The sequence below is a fragment of the Salvia hispanica genome, chromosome 3, assembly GCF_029641045.1.
Source record: "Salvia hispanica isolate PSC_SH4W2 chromosome 3, Shi_PSC_v1, whole genome shotgun sequence".
Taxonomy (NCBI): domain Eukaryota; kingdom Viridiplantae; phylum Streptophyta; class Magnoliopsida; order Lamiales; family Lamiaceae; genus Salvia; species Salvia hispanica.
The window spans coordinates 53,842,984-53,862,882 of NC_142694.1; the positions used below are offsets into that span (position 1 = coordinate 53,842,984).

At 37.6% G+C, this 19,899-nt stretch overlaps 4 protein-coding genes across 5 annotated transcripts; 2 read left to right on the forward strand and 2 right to left on the reverse strand.

The window, feature by feature from the left end:
• The first annotated feature begins 1,874 nt into the window (after positions 1 to 1,874).
• Positions 1,875 to 6,136, forward strand: LOC125210375 (homeobox-leucine zipper protein HDG5-like). Its single transcript, XM_089067038.1, has 12 exons — positions 1,875 to 1,990; positions 2,259 to 2,420; positions 2,482 to 2,660; positions 2,732 to 2,849; positions 3,204 to 3,392; positions 3,699 to 4,190; positions 4,275 to 4,376; positions 4,465 to 4,677; positions 4,766 to 4,934; positions 5,002 to 5,270; positions 5,354 to 5,449; positions 5,529 to 6,136. Exons 2-12 carry the CDS (start codon positions 2,271 to 2,273, stop codon positions 5,886 to 5,888), a joined length of 2,337 nt encoding a protein of 778 aa, XP_088923164.1. The 5' UTR covers positions 1,875 to 1,990; positions 2,259 to 2,270; the 3' UTR covers positions 5,889 to 6,136.
• Positions 6,137 to 9,958: 3,822 nt separating this feature from the next.
• LOC125211254 (putative calcium-binding protein CML18) lies at positions 9,959 to 12,252 on the forward strand. Its single transcript, XM_048110981.2, has 2 exons — positions 9,959 to 10,800; positions 11,919 to 12,252. Exon 1 carries the CDS (start codon positions 10,286 to 10,288, stop codon positions 10,778 to 10,780), a length of 495 nt encoding a protein of 164 aa, XP_047966938.1. The 5' UTR covers positions 9,959 to 10,285; the 3' UTR covers positions 10,781 to 10,800; positions 11,919 to 12,252.
• Positions 12,253 to 12,701: 449 nt separating this feature from the next.
• LOC125215207 (putative methyltransferase PMT18) lies at positions 12,702 to 15,874 on the reverse strand. Of its 2 annotated transcripts, none has more exons than XM_089068977.1 (7): positions 15,638 to 15,874; positions 15,355 to 15,405; positions 14,519 to 15,233; positions 14,234 to 14,444; positions 13,880 to 14,156; positions 13,300 to 13,770; positions 12,702 to 13,219 (listed from the first exon to the last, which is right to left on the reverse strand). In XM_089068977.1, exons 3-7 carry the CDS (start codon positions 15,215 to 15,217, stop codon positions 12,991 to 12,993), a joined length of 1,887 nt encoding a protein of 628 aa, XP_088925103.1. In that variant the 5' UTR covers positions 15,218 to 15,233; positions 15,355 to 15,405; positions 15,638 to 15,874; the 3' UTR covers positions 12,702 to 12,990. The 2 variants fall into 2 exon arrangements, with proteins under 2 accessions (XP_088925103.1, XP_047972516.1); XM_048116559.2 differs by having other exon boundaries at positions 15,599 to 15,874.
• A 1,186-nt stretch (positions 15,875 to 17,060) lies between these two features.
• Positions 17,061 to 18,772, reverse strand: LOC125212000 (envelope glycoprotein). Its single transcript, XM_048112000.2, has 2 exons — positions 18,455 to 18,772; positions 17,061 to 17,740 (listed from the first exon to the last, which is right to left on the reverse strand). The coding sequence occupies exons 1-2, from the start codon at positions 18,583 to 18,585 to the stop codon at positions 17,302 to 17,304; spliced, it is 570 nt and encodes a 189-aa protein (XP_047967957.1). The 5' UTR covers positions 18,586 to 18,772; the 3' UTR covers positions 17,061 to 17,301.
• Between the last annotated feature and the right edge of the window lie 1,127 nt (positions 18,773 to 19,899).

Sequence of the window (19,899 nt, forward strand, 5' to 3'; positions counted from 1 at the left end):
CCTGATTTGTTAGTAGTTTTATCAATAAATTTGCACCGAGTTCCGTCATAAACACATCGAAGAAGTTTGGTATCTGACTACATACTCTTTTGTCGTTAATAAATCTCGAGTTTTTTGTGTTCACACCTATTCGTAGTTTCAGAATTGTAATTTCGGAATGTGAGTATTGAACCATCATTTGAAGTTGGGTAACTATCATAAAATTTATTTTCTTAAACACAACTTGTCAAATATGGATAAACTTTGGTGAGTGTGCGAATACTAATTGTGTTACTTGAGACTTTAATAATGGTATTTATGACCTTAATCACACTGTTTACGCATTAAATATAATGCTAATTTGCATATTTTCCATGTGCAACTATCATGAGGTGACGGTTAGAGGTGACCATCACATGTTTGAAAATTAACACGAGTCCTTTGTTTGGAAAATAGCTCGAGTTATTTCATTTACTGTACCATTCTGAGTTCTAGATGGTAGTAGTATTAGATAAACAATAACATATTATGTTGAGAATAGTACTCCCTACTTTACTCTATCTTACTCTCTCTTACTTTTTAGTAAAAATCAACACATTTTTTCGTATCTATTTTATTCTCTCTTACTTTTTTGTCTCTCCATCTCTCTACTTTTTTTTTTATTTTCTACTTTATTCTCCCTTTATTTAACTCACCTATAACACATTTTGTCTTAATATTCGTGCCAAAAAGTTTTGTCTCTGTTGCTATGGAACGGAGGGGGTATGTTTTAGTTAAACATATTTGTTTGGAAATAGTACTCGCAGAGAAGACTAACGCCTTTATTACCGAGATGAGCTATATTAAACTTAATTAATCTACTTACTCAAGTCAAACATATACTACTCCGTATTATATTATTTCATTAAAGTGAAAACTTAAATTAACTAACATAACAGTACATTACATTAACATCCATTAATTATTAAAGCTCGAGAAATTTCACTCTTATTATCAAAATCTAAACAAATTGCAATTCAAAAATTAACATATAGTAATTCGTAGACTCACAAGTCATAATTCACATTTACAAATGTAGAGTAACAATTATAAACTGGTTAATTTATTTAACAACTTCGTTAGAGGAAGTAGTACGTCTATGTATGAACCATATTCAACTGGACCTCAATTTAACTAGTACACCCCGGATTTCTAAAATTAGTCCATATTGACTCTTTTTTCTCTACTTTGTACTATTCCTTATTCTATCAATTTTTTTTACTCCATCAAGCAATTTTGCTCTTTCATTAATTATTTCCTTTTAAGCCTCTAACTCTTAATCTCTAACAACTGGTCTTCTTTTAACATGTAAATATAACCGATAAATAACATATAGTAGTAGTAGCTCTTTCTTTCATTCATGAAATAATGTCTAATTTTATCATTTTGGGAAATTTTAAATTTTCTCTAAAAATCATAAATACTACTATTAGGAGTATATAAAAGTACGACTTATATTTGACTAACTTTGTTTTACCAAAATTGTTTAGTATTAGAGTCAAAATGTGAATGGAAGGTTGTAAACGTTAGTTACAACATGTTATTACAACTTAATTAGATGAAGACAGAACCGACTTTATCTAGAAAAGGAAAAAGGAGTGAATCCGAGTGGAGTGGAAATATTACCCTAAAAATGATGGTTTCGATGGAGAGATTAAAGAAAGAAGAAAAAGGTTTGACTTGTGGGGTCCGCTCAGTCACATGTAACGTAACGCGTTTTACTGCCAATCAGAAGAGGGACACGTGTCGCCCAAACAGCCATGAACCGGCGTTTCATCGGTTTTCTTTCATCGCATTTACAGCGCCACCCCAATCCCTTATCGTATCTCCTCCATTTACCCCATAATAATAATTACTGCTCACTGCAACGCTGTTTGACAGAGATAGCAAGAGAGATAAACATACTCCATATTCAAAAGAAGAAGAAGAAGCTGCTGCTGCTTTAAAGCGCACAGCCGACACGGCTCGCTCGGTATTAACTCTCACTCGTTTCCAGCTTTTTTTCTTATTCGCTTTCATTTTTTCAACTCTCTCATTTAATTTTCTTTCCCTAACTATCTCTCTTATTATATTCCATCCATCGCCACCCAGAAGATTCGCCAAAACCCTCTTCTAAATTGTTTTGGCATTTTACTTTGATTTCCATTTTCCTTTTTTTTGCAAACGCAAATGATTCAGCGTATAAATTTGGACTAATTACTCAATTTTATTCCCCAATTCCCTTTCTGGAAAACGATCAGCGGAAGAAGAGAATGTATGGAGATTGCCAGGTTCTGTCGGGAGGGCGAGGGCACCCGCACCCTATTTCATTAGATAACTCGTCTCTCTACAACTCCTCCTCCATCCAAAACCCCAACTTCACTTTCCTGCCCAATTTCAACATTTTCTCCCCGATTCTCCCGGTAAGCTTTTCTAAAATCTCCACGCCTTTTCAGCATTGTTGACGGATTCTGAAATTAGCAGAAAGAAGAAACCGCGATGGCAAAAAGCAAAGATGAATTAGTGGAAAGCGGCTCCGGCAGCGAGCACATCGAAGGAGCGTCGGGAAATGAGCAGGAGGAGGCGGAGCAGCAGCAGCTTCCCGCCGCCAAAATCAAACGCTACCACCGCCACACTGCCCGCCAGATCCAAGAGATGGAATCGTGCGTCTCTCTCTCTACAAATCCAATTAAATATTTCAGTGATTGATTAATTAAATTCGCACGTGATCCAGAATGTTCAAGGAATGTCCACACCCAGACGACAAACAACGCCTCAAACTCAGCCAAGAGCTCGGCCTCAAACCGAGGCAAGTCAAATTCTGGTTCCAAAACCGCCGCACTCAGATGAAGGTATTTTTTACTATTTTTAATATTTTATGCCAGCTGTTAAAAAGGGATATGTAACAGTAGGTGGGCATAACGAAAGAGGTAAATGATGGTGTATGTTAGCTAGCGTGCACCCATCATCCGCCACGAATATCTACCTCATTAAGTTAGGGTTACTTTCGAAGCCTGGCAACGCCATTAATGCCCCCAGTGGGGTTGCGCACTCAACCCCAACATGGACTCTCCTACGGGAACCAACACTTTAATGCGTGTGGTTTAGGGTTTATCTTGGGACAAATCCACTAAATGCACTGCTAAGTTCCTTGTTAATTTACATGGTTTTTCCCTTAATTAATTACGATTACTGTACCTATTTAGGGACAACAAGATAGAAAGGAGAATGTGGTGCTTAGGGCGGAGAATGAGAGCCTCAAAACGGAGAATTACCGGCTGCAGGCCACATTGAGGAATATAGTATGCCCCAGCTGTGGAGGTCCCGCTGTGCTCGGGGAGATTGGCTACGACGAGCAGCAGCTGCGCATCGAAAATGCACGTCTCAAAGAGGAGGTATATATACCCTAATAATTTAGTTTCTTCTTTTTTCAAAAAATTCACCTTGTCTGGAAATGTTGTATATATTCTTTGTAATGAACTGATATACTACTACTAAATTCGGATGATGTTTGTCTCTTTCAAACTTTATTAAATGACTATAGTATAGTTTGTACACTGCCATGTGTGAAGTGTAACTTTATATGACAACATACACAAATTAAAATGTGGCCTTAAAAATTGTGTTATTGAAGAAAGCAAGAATCTCAAGAAGAGAGTTTAGGAAGGATTATTGATGGTATGTATATAAATGCAATGCAGTTTGAGCGTGTATGCTGTATGGTCTCGCAATACAATGGGCGGCCGATGCAGGCAATGGGGCCAAGCTCCGGACTGATGCAGCAGCAGCCTCATTCATTAGAATTGGACATGGGCGTGGGCGTTTATCCAAGAAAGCTTGATGAAGAGCACATGAGCAACTGTCCTTCTGACATGTTACCTCTTCCTTTCATGCCGGAAACCTCCCATTTCCCGGGCAACACTCTGATATTGGAAGAGGAGAAATCTCTAGCCATGGAGCTGGCCATGTCGTCCATGAACGAGCTGCTGAATATGTGGCAGACGGGCGAGCCCCTTTGGGTTCGGGAAGCTGATACTGGAAAACATATTCTCAATCTTGAAGAGTATGAAAGGATGTTTTCTTGGTCTGCCAGCCTCAAGCAGAATTCTCATCAGCTGAGAACTGAAGCAACCAGAGATACTGCTGTCGTGATCATGAACAGCATCACCCTTGTTGATGCATTCCTTGATGCAGTAAGCTATACATACATATACATAAGAGTGCTTTCTTGCTTCATGAAATACTCAAGTTATGGATACTGTTGTTTTTGTTTGTAGAATAAATGGATGGAGCTGTTCCCTTCCATCATTTCCCGAGCTAAAACACTTCAGGTAGTTCACTCAGAGGCTCCTGGACATGTAACTGGTTCTATTCACTTGGTAAGTATTAATCTAATCTTGACAAAGATTTAACACAAATGAATTAAAATCGTAATTATGAGATTAACATTCAATCAATTAATGGCAGATGTATGCTGAGCTGCAAGTTCTTTCTCCCTTAGTTCCAACACGAGAGGCTCATTTCCTCCGGTACTGCCAGCACAACGCAGAAGAGGGAACGTGGGCTATAGTCGATTTCCCAATGGACGGCTTCCACAATGATTACTCTCCATCCTTTCCTTACTACAAGAGGCGCCCTTCTGGATGCATCATTCAGGACATGCCTAATGGATACTCAACGGTAATTGCCTATTCATTTACACATCACATTAATGTACGCATTAAATAATTGCACCACGTTTAACATGAGTATTTTATGTTCTTTTCAGGTAACTTGGGTGGAGCATGCTGAGGTTGAAGATGGGCAGATCAATAATGTCTTCAGCAGTCTAGTCAGCAGTGGTGAGGCTTTTGGGGCGCAGCGGTGGCTCGCTGTTCTGCAGCGGCAGTGCGAGAGGCTTGCCAGCCTCATGGCCAGAAACATATCTGATCTTGGAGGTATAACAATTTTTACTTTAAGATGAAAAGATGGAATAAATTTCTAACTAATGGTAATACATGACAGTGATCCCATCGCCTGAAGCACGAAAAAGTGTGATGAATCTTGCGCAGAGGATGATTCGGACATTCTGCCTCAACATAAGCACTTGTTATGGCCAATCTTGGACAGCCCTTTCTGAATCTGCTGATGATACTGTTCGGATCACTACCAGGAGAGTCACCGACCCCGGCCAGCCTAACGGCTTGATCCTCAGCGCCGTCTCCACTACTTGGCTGCCCTTTCAACACAAAGAGGTTTTCGATTTCTTGAGAGACGAACGCTCCAGAGCTCAGGTTCCATTTTCTACATATTTTTTTTCCAATTCTGCTCATTTTGTGCATATAAATAATTAATTAGTTATGAACTTGTTTAACAGATCGATGTACTCTCAAATGGGAATTCACTGAATGAAGTAGCTCACATTGCCAATGGCTCCAATCCAGGAAACTGCATTTCTCTTCTTCGCATCAATGTAGGTCCACCATTTGATTTTATTAGTTAGGGTTTTTATGAATTCTCTTTTTTAAAATTGTGATTATACATATATATAGGTTGCAAGCAACTCATCACAAAGTGTGGAGCTGGTGCTGCAAGAGAGCTGCTGGGATGATTCAGGGAGCTTAGTAGCGTACGCGACAGTGGACGTGGATGCGATCCAGATGGTGATGAACGGCGAGGATCCATCGTGCATCCCGGTCTTACCAATGGGGTTCGTCATCGTCCCAAGCACTGACAGCAACAATGAATCAGGATGCCTCCTCACAGTGTGCCTCCAAGTTCTGGCAAGCACAATGCATAACGCAAAGCTCAATCTCTCAAGCGTCACGGCTATCAACCACCACCTCTGCAACATTGTGCAGCAGATCACCACCCTTCTCAATGCCGACGCCCCCTCCGCCGAATTAAATTAATTTGTCTTCTGGTTTTAGACATTAACTAATTGTTGCAGTGAATTAAAATTAGGGTTAGAGTGAGTAGGAAAATAGGTGTCAAGAGCGCACCATATAAGATGCGGCTCCTTGCTACTTGGTAAGGCTCATAGTTGATGGCCTCACCACATAGCAAGGGTTGCTTGGTTCGGGTATTGACTTCCTCTTATTCATTTATATCAATATCAATATCAATATCAATATTAATATAAGCGTTTCTTCTCAAATTACTATCCACCATTACTTTGCATGGTTAAATTATTTTTAGTGATAATATTAGTGCTACTCATGGAATATTTTATAATTAAACTAAACGCATAAATTTAATACTAATTGAGAATCAAATTACCTCCTCATCTTCTTATAACCAAATCAAATACTCCATCCGTTCCATAGTAATTGAGACATTTCTTTTCGACACAGAGATTAAGAAAAATTGTGTTAGGTGAGTTAATAAAGGGAGAGTAAAATGGAAAATGAAAAAGGTAGAGAGATGAAGAGAGAATAAAGTAAGAAAGAGTAAAGTAAGTGTGGAAAATGTTTTGACTTTTACTAAAAAGAGAAATGACTCTATTGCTATGGAACGTACCAAAATGGCAAAATGACTCTATTACTATGGAACGGAGGGAGTAATAAAAATTTCAAAATTGAAAATCAGTTTTTTTTTTCCATAGCACAATTTTTACCAAATAAAAAGCTCTAGCAATATCAAATTTTCATTTTAAAAATAATTCAACCTCAACTTGGCGTTATTTTTTATTTGTTTGGCATTAACGAAAATTCGAATTTACACGTATTTTCACATCAAGACACATTTATGATTTAGGCGCAGAGTAAATCACATGAAGATAAACTGCATATAAGATAAGCAAATTCAAGTTTGTTGATGGAAAATTAGATCTTTAAAATTTACTAGTATTATTTTGAAGATGGACTGATATAAATGGCACATGAAAGGGAGGGGAGCATCCTTTTTTCTTTATTGTGTCCCATTACTTTTCCTAGCAATGTACAGTTTGCATTTTGCAGTTTGGACCATATGTAGTTTATGAGGGAGGTTTCAAATTTTGAATTTCCCATTTTTGCGTGAAGAAACTGTATACCCCAAATTAAGAGAACGATTTTAGAGAAAAGGGAAGAAAAATTGTAAATTAAAATTTGTATATACTCATTTAAAGTATCTCCCAAACATATGTAGGGTACTAGGTTAAATTACAACTTTAATTGGTAGTATTTAATTAGAGCACCACCTTACTTTTATGTTAATTTGTCGTTAAATAGTGTGTGAAATTTAATTTTGGCATTTTATGTGTAAACATTGTTGCACACATTGAACCGTACGTATCTTGTTCAAAGTCCAAATTTGCCTTAACTATGCTTGAGTTGGTTAACTAATTAAACATGGAGTACTATGTTACAATTTCAGAGTTGTTGAAGATTTTACAAAATTCAAAGTTGCTAATTTAGCATCAATTTTCGTCATTTTGAAAATTAAAATAGAATCAATTAAAAGACTGAAGTTTACAGTTGCCATACTCTTAATTAAGACCGATCTTTATGCTTAATTTCCCCGAGTTTAGATAAATGAGCATGAACTAACTATATATAATTAATAAAAATTACTACATACTACTAATGAATACAAAAGACGAACACAATTAGGTATTGGAGTATGTGTTATTTTGATATTTAAAATAATTCGATCATGTTATTCGAGGATTGAACGATCGATATCTTAGATAGAAACATTGAAATCTAAATATGTTGGACGAATATAATTTTGTTTTCTTTATCTAAAATATCGTTAGACTATATTAGTCCTAATATAAAATGTAATTATTAAAAAAAATTAAGGACACTATGTCATAGATTAGACATTATGTTATTAATTATTTTCCATTAAGAAATTGTTGATACTAATAAACACAAAATCGAAACGGATCTCACCAGATATATGCAGATTCGCAAAAAGATGTTAATATTCCATTTTTGTTGTAGTGATGCAACTCATATATACTTAGTGTCCGTTTGCTAAAATGGATAATTATTCTATTGTAGAGTTATCTAAGCTAAAATGTGTATTGTTGTATTTCTTATGAACAAATTTACGGCAAAATTCAAAGAACTTTCCTAGAGAGTAGTACTCCATAATTTACAGACTTGACTTTATGGACCAAAAAGACCTAATCAAAATATTGAATTAGATCAATCCACACGCAATCACTTGTTGACTTATGAAATTCATCGAAGTCATTAGGTCAATGGAGAAGTCTACTCAACTGTTTAATGGTATTGTACCTTTGTATGATATGGTGGACGAATCATATGCTGATAATCATAAATACTAAATAATGAAAAAAATTCATTTTGTTTACTGAAAATTAAAAGATTCAATTGTATACGATTTTATTTAAATACATAGAGAGCGAAAAATGATCCACGTCGGTTTTTCGATCCTGAAAAATCAGATTCGAGAAACTTTCAAGACTTTTGCTAAAAATTAATTAGACTGAAAAAACGCAAGCATTTAAACGTTAAAATATTTTCTAGAATTTCGGGAACAAGAATGCAACTCTTTGAACTTCGGAACATTCTTGGAAATTTGGAACTGTATGGAGTATATGAGTTCTCCACAAAGTCAAAAGGAAACGAAGACCCATATTAATTGGAACTTTATTATAAAAAAACTTTTCAATTTTGATAGTAATAATATTTGTTAATATTTTAGTTACAACTTACAAACATACAACATTATTAAGCACATTAATTAGATGACTCGAACTCTAAATTTATTGGTTGGAGATTACTCATTTGTGATTTAACCAATAGAAACATCTTAAGAACTTGCACACTTAATCAAGATAAGAATTAGGTACTACTTACAAATTTATGAATAAAAATAAGAATTATTGATATTTTCTTACTCAAGGTAGCGTGAATGATTTAATAAAAATGACGGTCAAATTTAGAGAGATTTGGATGACTGAAAAGATGAACATTTATTGCTAGTCTCCCCAAATCTACGTTCAAACCGAATTTTGAGCAATATTGCAAATATTAACATTAAGCAATTTTTGCATAATACATGTTACTAACACTTAATATTGATTGATGAATTACTGATGGAACAGTGTATGTGTGAGTTGGTCAAACGGTAAAGATGTTAATACTTGAGGGAAAAAAAAGGGAATACTGATGAAACCATCTAATAGCAAATTTATTCCTTCTCTATTTTCAATTTTATTTTCACATAAAGCAATGTTCAAATCCAAAGATGAAACCATGAATTTGAGGCAAAGATGAAAGATAAAAAATGAAAATGCTTTATACTAAGTGCTAGTTATCATAACTTTCAGAAATAGTGTACTCCTATTAAAGTTTGACAATCATGTGATGTAACTATAAAAAGTTTGTTTAATTAGAGTTTTCGGATTAAAGCATATCTTTTTAAAGTATGATTTGTTTTTTCACCGAATTCTCTCCTATTTTTGTTTGATTTATTTAATTTTGTAGTTGGATTGATACGGCTAGTCGTTATATAGGAAGCATAAATATTGAATAAAGGCAAAAAGTGGGTACCCATTTCATGATTAGAAGGTGGGGATTGGTTGGATCACAAATTAAAATAAAGTATTGCGGTTGACTATGTATATGAATATGACGTGCCCTCCTTCACGCAATTCCCGCCAATCAAACACTTTATACATACCATTAATTAATATTTGTATAATTTCCTTTAAAAAACTCATTAACCATTTAACAACAAATCCAATTGTGAAATTCTAATCCCATATCCATATGTGATTAAATGAATTCAGAGAGTAAGCTGTGACTAATAAATTACTAATTGCCTTGATCAAATTATTAGAGTAAAGGATCATCCAAAATCAAACTTGGTCAATCTTGTTGCCGCAATTGACTTCTTCAAATTCTAGATAAATTATTAGTAACAATGATTAAGGCTTATTCTTTGTATCAGCACCTAATTAAATAGGAGTAGTGACAATCTAACAACAACATCTAGATGAAATAAATAAGTGAGTATAGAAAAAAGAATTAAATGTATCTACTACGTGACAAATCAAAACGGCATTTACAAATAAATAAATAAAAGTTGAAAATAGATCCGATTTATCAGCTTGGTTGCCAGCAATTCGGAAAGTGGTGGATCATTAACAGAAGCGAAAGGGAGAGGAAAAATTATGCGTTGTGGAAGAAGATAATTGAGTGTTGCGAGTTTGTTGGATCAGCTGCTGCATCAACAACAGCGGAGATCGACAATTCACGCACCATCATTTTTCCCAACCCTAATTCGCCTCTTTTTTAATTCAACCAACATTTCCTTTTTTTTTTTGTTTTTTGGAGGGAAAATCGTAGAGATGAACGCTAAAGCGCCGGCCGTCAAATTGGACGATGAGCAGCTGGCGGAGCTGCGGGAGATATTCCGCTCCTTCGACCGGAACAACGACGGCAGCCTCACGGAGCTGGAGCTCGGCTCGCTCCTGCGCTCGCTCGGATTGAAGCCGAGCCCCGATCAGATCGACGCGCTGATTCAGAAGGCCGACACCAACAACAACGGATTGGTGGAGTTTTCGGAGTTCGTCGCGCTGGTGGCGCCGGAGCTCCTGTCGGCTAAGTCGCCTTACACGGAGGAGCAGCTCAGCCACCTCTTCAAGATGTTTGATCGGGATGGGAACGGTTACATCACCGCGGCGGAGCTCGCGCACTCCATGGCCAAGCTCGGCCACGCGCTCACGGCGGAGGAGCTCACCGGGATGATCAGCGAGGCCGACACCGACGGCGACGGCAGGATCAGTTTTCAGGAGTTCTCGCAGGCGATCACATCCGCCGCATTTGATAATTCTTGGGCTTGATTCGATTTTGTCTCGTTCAGGTATGAATCGCACAAACCTCTCTGTATAAGAAATTTTCTTTGGAGACACCATCAATTTGTTGTACATTGCCTTAGGGTTGAAAGAGAGTGCTCTAGTAAGAGTGTTTATTTTGGGGGAAATTAATGGCATCTTCAAATTTTATAAGTGGAGATTCTGCGTTTGTGATTGGCATTTCACTGTGTATGTGCATTCTGACCTTTTTAACATTTTTGTGTTGAAAAAGAAGATTCAAATTGTTGAAAATTGATAGGACAGCTTTAGTTGCTGGAGTACTGTTTTATGTTGCAGGAATTCTACGGGAGAGCCCTTGGTATATTCTTGTCGGTGATCATCGTTTGTGTTCAATTTGGGTGGCGGAGATGGGGGAAGGGGGTAACTGATTTCATACAGTGATAGTGAGTAGAATTGGTTTTCCTTTAAAGTTTAGTAGGAAAATATGTACAAGTATCTGCAGCCCTTGCCGAACAATGGACCAACGGTCGACTGCGGTTATATAATGGCTGATGAGATAAGCAAAATAGTAGAAAATGAATGGCCTGGTTGTCCATATGGACAGTGCAGGGCATAATGAAGATCAACCAATTCTAGTTTAGTCCTTTGCATTCATGTATAGCTGAATCTAGCATTACCTTTGCTAAAAATCTTATAGCTCACTCTCATTAGATTGTTTGGCTTTAGCATATGTTGTAATTTACCATGAATGTCCAAAAAATCTGTAGGTGTGATCTATGATTCTACCCTTTCACACCTCTAACTATATTATGTCAAAAAGATGTCCAGAAAGAATGTTCAAGAACATGATAGCACAGTTGTGACGTGTAAATATTTTCATACAAAGGCATCTGCTGAGAGTACCCTAGCTTGCTGTGGTAGGGAGTGGAAGGGGATGGGACGAGGGAAATGCTTCATGTGGTAAACCTAAGTGTGAATACTACAGCTGCTGCAATTCAGAATATTGGAAAAATATAGTAGTAGTTCATATGCATCTCATTTCTAGTTACTAATATGATGCATGAAATTATGCTTTCATCTTTAGTTAAGCTCTGTTTTCCCTCTGGTTTTATTCAATTTCAAGCTATACTGATTTTTTTTTTGTTCAATCTGTGTTGTGCAACAGGTTCGGAGGAATTTGTGGTAGAAGAGTAGGTTTATCCTGGATATGTGACTAGGTACATGATCAAATGTTCAGACATACATATATACATATATATCTCGTCTGAGTTGTCGGTAAACGACAACGTGCAGCAGGTCTCATCGTTGGTTTCATGTAGCTTATGAATGATTTTGGTTTGATTTTTGCTGCGCTAGTATCTGGTGTTTTAGCTCAAACCCAGGAGCTCTTGTTTGTTGAAGAACAAGAACCCACACACACACACACACAACTACCACTATTGTTTCCATACTTTGATTTTCCTTTACTAGAAATGACAAATGTGATTGCTTCCTATCTACTTTGGGCATATATGTAATCGAGGGTCATGGCTTATTTTGCAATTATGAACAATACATAAATAAAGATCCACCGTTAATAGACAAAGCTAAATTGGTTAGTACTAATAAGAATGAATACCAAATGAGGAGTATTTATCAGATGTAATGAATTAAATGATATTTATACCACGTTAAAAGTCATGCAAAGTTATGTCATACTACTACTTATTTCCGTTACGCTATACAGATAGTATATTATTCTTAACACAAGGGGTTGACAGAACAATTTTGACTCACAGAGACTAAATTAATAGCCTCAAATGGTTCCATTTTGTTACTATATTCTTATAGAATGGTAGATCTTTGCTTGATAAACTGAACTGATGATAAAATTGTAAGTAGCAATCTACTATGATTACTTATACGCTGGTCGATAATTGAAAATCACACAATTCTTGCCAATCAGAAAAAATGAATTTATGAATCTTCCGATATCAAAGTAAAATTTTAGATGAATCATAGTACTACTACTAATATTAAAGCAATAATCGGTCATTACTCTGAAAACTAATTTTAACTACTACTCCTATATGATTAGTGGTAGCATACTTCAAAATGTAGCTAACTGCCAAAACTTGTGACTACACAAATTATTGACACCACGAAATCAAGCACAACTTGTCAACATCCAACTACAGCATTTTGAGTAGAAAACTCCCATCCCAAAATAACAAAACAGATTTTTCATCTTCCGAAGATCATAGAGCTTTTTGCTTGGAATCAGCAGTCCAATAATTCTTGGTGGCAACAAGAATCTTCTCCGTATAAAACGGCCCCGTTTCATGATCCACAATCTTGCTCTGCCATCTCATTCCATCAGCTATGCTCTTCACCTTCACCAACACCTCCACCACATCTCTAAATATCACCGTCCCCTCCGGCCTCAATATCCTATCCATCTCCAGCAATATGTACCTTATATCACACCTTCAACACCAACATAACACAACACACTATAAGAACACACATAACATTGCTATATGTATCTATCTATGACGATTCCTTACTTGTCCTGATAAGCGCTGAACACGCCCCCCGCGTGGATGAGATCGTACGTCCTCGGATACGTCGAGAACGCCTCGCACCAGTCCTGGTACGTCCCGATGAACCCCCGCTCCTTGATCACCCCCAGCGTGTCGGGCTGCTCCGTCCCCATGGGAACAACATTCATCACCCACACCGGGTACTTCATCACGGCCGCCGCAAACCCCCCCAGGTGGGCGTTCATGTCCATCACGTTCCGGTACATCCCCTGCGACAGCTTGCCAACCAGCCGCTTGTAGTACTCCACCCGGTCCTTCCACATCTTGTTGTCCTCCTCGAACGTCTTGGCCGTCACGCCCGGGACTGATCCGCTGCTGATCCTTGGTGGGACCGAGAATGCGCGCTCGGGCCACTTCTTCACCGCGCCCCCGGCCACTTCCTCTGCGTCACGCGTCTCGGGAAGCGGTGTCACGCAAGTTTCCATGTCCTTGTACCTTATATCCATACACATCAAATGAACCATCACTAAAGCAAAATGCCTACTACTCATCAAAGAGGAGTGTTAGCAAAACAGATCACATTTGAAGGCAGAGATGCATATACCAGCCTGCATCAGCATTTCCAGAGCTGCAAATGTTGCGATCCACGCAGTTATTATGATTGAGAGGCTTCTGCCAGATAGCGAGATCGCCCTTCTCCACTACTTTCTTCCAACACAGCTGCGCGGCTACATCCTCGATCGAGTCTTGTTCTTGCTTCAAATCTTCCTGAGTTCTCTCCCAACCTTTCCAGTATTTCTTCCAGTTAATGGGAGGACCCGAGAGGATCCAGTAGCCACCGGGCCGTAACACCCTATCCACTTCCATCAGATACATTCCATCTACAACAACACAATGTAAGAACAAAGATGCACATTCCTAAATGTTATGAATGATCCATACTCATATCATATGTTACCATATTTGGACCACGGGATCAAGCAACGGGAGCAATGAGCCATGTCGAAAGCCCTAGCTGGATAAGGGAGCCGCTGTGAGCCAAGAACATTGATCATTGCAGGGACGCCTCGTTCCAGTGCAAACCACACCTGTGCTTCGTGCGTGTCTCTCGGAGCAAAAGACATTGCGATTATATCCCTCTTCAGCAGGTAAGCCCCAAAACTAGCAACCTGAAACCAATGTAGATAACTACTTTTTCATATCAATGTAGACCAATACGAAAAAATAAACGACCACCCCTTACCCCGCAGCCTGTATCAAGAGCGGTCCGGATGGATCCGTCCTTGAGGGGGATGAGGGCAGCAATGTCATCAATGTAAGCATCAGCGCCACGCGGGAACATAGTCCCTCCACCTGGGAATCTAAAGCGATCGCCCTCGACTTGGATCCAATTCTGGTTAGCCTTCTCAATGCTGAGCTCCTTGTGAGGGATGTTGCCAATCCACGCGTAGTCCCTGCTCTGCGGCCACTTGAAAGGCGCCTTGTAACGGTCCGGAGCAGGGATGAGGCATCGAAGGAGCTCGTCCTTGGTGGGGCAATGCCTCTCCCGGTACTTGAGCATGTCGCGATCAAACTGCCTCCCCCTCTGGCGATCATTGCACGGGGTGTACTCGCTGTACTTCATGTCGCAGGGGGGGAACGTCTCGGCCTGCTCGGACGTGTTGATGACCAGCTGGTGGTGGCTCTCGAAGTCGAGGGTGTCGGAGACCAAGGGGGAGTCCGACGAGGAGGGGGAGTCGGAGTCCCCCTTGGTGGCCGGGGTGTCGTCGCAGCCGACACGGGACGAGAACTGGGAGCCGGGGGGGGGGACGCTGCGGCCCTGCCAAGCGCCTAAAGCGTAGAAGATGACACAGAGACAACTGACGCCTAAGATGTAAGTGATGCGTTTTCGCCTCATGTTCAGCTGATGAGGCTTTGGGGATCCGTTATACTCCTTCCCCATTTATACCAATCTAGCTCTACACATTACACAACAAAGGCCATATTCTTCTTGTTTAACAAATTATGTTTCTATTTAACCATTTTTAGCAATTTGTTTGCTTCAATTTGTTAATTGAATGGATCTGCAGATAGACATACCTTTGGTCTCCTTCCAGAGTGTTATTGATGAGCTATTGCAGCCCCTATTGCCTATGCATGAACAAAAGGTGAAATTCCATTTATAAATACACCAACATTCTTGAGAAAATGAACCAATTTACTACAACTATTTCCCATTTCCACCACAACACAAGCAAAAAAAATAAGAGAAAAACTAGGAGCTTGAATTCAAAACAATAACAAAGAGGGGAAAAGGAGAGAAAGAAGCAAGAAATGAACGTACAAATGCCTCAAAGTGTGTGTGCGTGTTTCAACGACATACCAAGAAATTAAAAGGGATCTCTGAGGGGCAAACCATAATCATCCATCAATAAAACAAACAGAAATATCATGGACGAAAAAAGGAAAAAAAGAAAAAAGAAAAATGATGGATGAGGAGGATAAATAGAGCAATGTGAGATGCTGTTTCCCGACACAAAATCCTAAATCATCTCCCTGCCCTATGTTGTTTTCTCTTTAATAACCCCTTTGATTCCGGGTCTCCCACTTCCATCTCTGATACATTATTCAATGTTACACTTTTTGCAGTTGCATTTTTTATTTATTCATTCTCTAGAATGGCCTATGTCCGTAATTATCCAATTTAATTTATGTATAAGCATGCATTTTTTAGTTACAATCTTGTATACAACATACTCATACACTCGGTGATAAATTGATCAAATTGATCAAAAATATTAGTAATTGGCATTTATCTCTTCTAACTTCATTTTTACTCAGATAAAATTTGAATAATTTCTTAAAATTCAATAACACAACTTTCGTTTCTGACATAGGTCAATAGATAAAGAAAAAAGGTCAGGAGCGCTTTCCTTATCATCATCCTAAAGGAATCTTCACTTTTTAATATTCAGAGTCTTTGTAAGTTCATTATGAGCTCCTAATATTTTGTTTTCAATCACACAAAAAGATTAATATTTTTAAAGAAACTATGCTCAACCAAACATTTTTTACTATCAATTCAAATTGAAATTAAAAATGAATAAAGTTATAAATTTTCAAACAAAATCTGTATTCAATCTGGAGATGAAAGTGTCTTAAATATGATACTGAAAGAAAAATAGCTGGAATTCAGCAATTGCCACCAAAAAAGGTGTTCGAGTTCTGCAATACAGTATTGGAGTTAAGGGAAAAAGACAAAAGGGTTCAATAATCAGGATATATTGGATTTGGTAGATAAAAAGTTATGAGGCTTAAATGAGGAAAGTTTTATGATATATGTCTTCACTCTTCAGTTTTATACTAGATGTATTTAGTGTGTTGCTAACATATGTGAATTAATTTAGCATTTTAAATTATTATTCTCTCTCTTAATATTTTTTTATTTAGAGAAAATAGTAACCTTTAAATAAGTTTATAACCTTGATCACTTGAAAAATTGTTTAAATCAGTACTCCACTACATATTTTTTTTTTATCCTTGTTACATAACTCTTGAAATTGAAGAAGTGAAGGTCAATTGAACTGATGGAGATGAAATAGTGTGCGTGTAGTTAATGCCAAAGTTGTCGAGTTCGAGTCTACCGTGACAAGGTCTTTAATTTCGGTTCATTTATCAATTAAAAAGAAGAGTGAGGTTAGGATCGGTTCTCATATATCTTTAACAAACTGAGCTCAAAGCCAGCTGGCATTCAGCTCAGTTCGTTCACAAATCACAACCATACTGAAAAATGAGATATAGAAGAGTGCAAAAAGAGGGCCAAGCACAACATGCTTGCCAGTATGATTCAAACAAGATTGTCTAAGAAATGCAAACTTGTTCATCAAGAAGAACAAACAATTCCAGCTAGAGCAAAGCGAATCCTGAACTATCAAGTCCTACCTTATTTATTTACATGGTTAACATTTTCAAGAATTTCTTCCAAGGATTTCATCTTGGCAGTAGCTGGTCAAGTTAAAAGACAGAAACAGTAAAAGTAACAACATATTAGTGATACATACTCCAGTGCCTTATGTCATTCCTAAGCACTTCCCCAGCGCCAAATCTTGTGCGGTCCATGGTGAAAAACTCCAAGCCACCAGCACCATATTGCCTGTACTGGGTATTGTGTCCAATAGGCGTTTTTGGCTTCATGATCATCTCGATGGTAGGGGTTTTAGATAAGATGGATCGAGAAGCAACAAATAGATGTCTGTCTGATTTCTCATGTGTAGATTTTGGGAGTCCTTCTTGATTATTCAACTGCTTTGGCATGTTGCTGTTTGTTTTAGGGGCTGGTGGAGATTGTCCTCTGATCTGAGCTGCAGGCTTCATTTTATCAAGCCACCGCAGAATCCAGTTGCCAAGGTTCCGCCCAACTTCAATATCCCTCTCTTGTACCTTGCGATGAACAGTAAGTGCCGCATCAAACACATTCCGAGTTCGTCTACAATGCAAGTAAACAGAAGAAAAATCTTCAGTCCATAAACCAGATAACAGGTTAAAATGCCAACATCATCTGTGTATGATACATATGACTGCTAGTTCCATAAGTTCAACATCAAAGAACTAAAACATAACACATAAAATAGAGTATTGATGAAGAAAATACTGTCTTTTCAGATTTAGTCATCAGCCACAGACATCTTCAATATTTCTTCAATCTATATGCAGTTACTAGTTAGTATTATTCCTGATTCTTTAGTTACATATCTTCGGATCCAACAATAATAATTTGATCCAAACGCTTCTGCAATTCGCATTTCAATAATTCCCTAATATCCATGATCCAGAGAAGGAACAAGCAAAAATGCAAAGGTCACATTTAACATTGGCTTTATCATTTGGTTTGGGAGCAAGATGCAAGTTTGGAATTTAATTGTGATACTCCCTGCACAAATGATTAACTTCAAACAAATGTTGATGTTGTGCGATATTGGAGCTAAAACAGAATGAATGAAACATCTGAATTTCTTGCTTTCCAGCACACATATCCACAACAAACTTGGATTGCATAAATATACTTTTTGGGATCAGCATCATGTCAAGAGAAACAATGCACAACAATTGGAGAAAATTACACAGAAGATCTCACCAAAATTTTATAAAACGAGAAAATAGAACCGTAAACAATAAATTAATAAATAAACAAGAAAATTACCTATGAAGAAATTGCCTAATCCTAGGGCGTTTAGGGCTGATGAGCTTCCGTTGGATTTTGAGAGCAAGCCTGTAGGTTCGTTTAAGACCCAAAAAGTAGGCCGTTCCCAAAGTAATTTCCCATAGCACCATTTCGCCTCACCACTCCCTCTCTATAGATAGGCGAAGAAGTTATAGAAATTGAAAATGATTCGTTCTGCGCAAGAAATTTGAATCGCTCTATATATGCATCTCGATTGACAGCAATCGGCGGAGAATTTTGTGTATCGTTTAGCGCAAGAAATTTGAAGATGTAGAAGAATAACACACCCAATTTGACATCCATCAACTTCAAATACACCCACCCTTATTAAAATGGGCACATTGATTATTGATCATTTCACCGAATTGGGCTGATCTTGGCCTCACATAAGCCAGAGCTTGGAGCCCAATCCAAGTCCATCACCAAACTAGATTAGGTGTATTTCTGTTAAGTAGTAATTCATCCGTTCCATACGTTCCATAGTAATAAAGTCATTTTGTCATTTAGGTACATTACATAGTAATAGAGTTATTTGCCCGCATGGGCCTAGCGCAGTTGGTTTCGGGGAAGCAATATTGCTACAAGGAGCTGAGTTCGAATTCCACTACTGGCGTGTGGGAGCTTCCATCTCTCAGGCACAAGTGTGAGGCCTTGAGAGATGGGCTCCTGTCAGGACAGTGGGTTGAAGGCCTCCTCTCTAACGGGCCACTGTGTACCCTGATTGATTGAACCCCCTCACAAGAGTTATTTTCATTTTTAGTAAAAGTCAACACATTTTTCCACACCTACTTTACTCTCTCTTACTTTATTCTCTATTCATTTCTTTTACCTTTTTCATTTTCCACTTTAATCTCTATTTACTTAACTCACCTAACACAATTTTTCTTAATCTTCGTGTCGAAAAGAACCGTCTGCATTACTATGGAACGGAGGGAGTACTTCGGATGCAAGATGGGCTGAATTGCTAAAAATGGAGTACTATGTTTTTATAAATTTTTATGTATTCTTTTTAAATATTATAAATTAAAAAATAGTTACACTCAAGGAGTGCGTTATATTGTTAACTATTTAAGTTGTTAACTCTACTAACTCATCAATACAGTGTATTAAAAATGTCAACACGATGACATCAAAATATCAACGCATAATATCAACACATTATATTGAAGTTCAACAAAATTATGTATTGACATTTTAATATCATCGTGTTGACATTTTTAATACACTGTATTTATGATTTAGTAACTTAATAAAGTTAGCAATAAATCACGCCCTTATCAAGTTAGTTATAAGATTTTATAATTGAGTTATATAGTTCATTTATTAGAACGATTTCAAAATTACATAAAATATCAGTACTATCATTATTTATTAAATAAATATTTATCTTTAAATTTATTTAATTACAATTATTTAAAAAAATA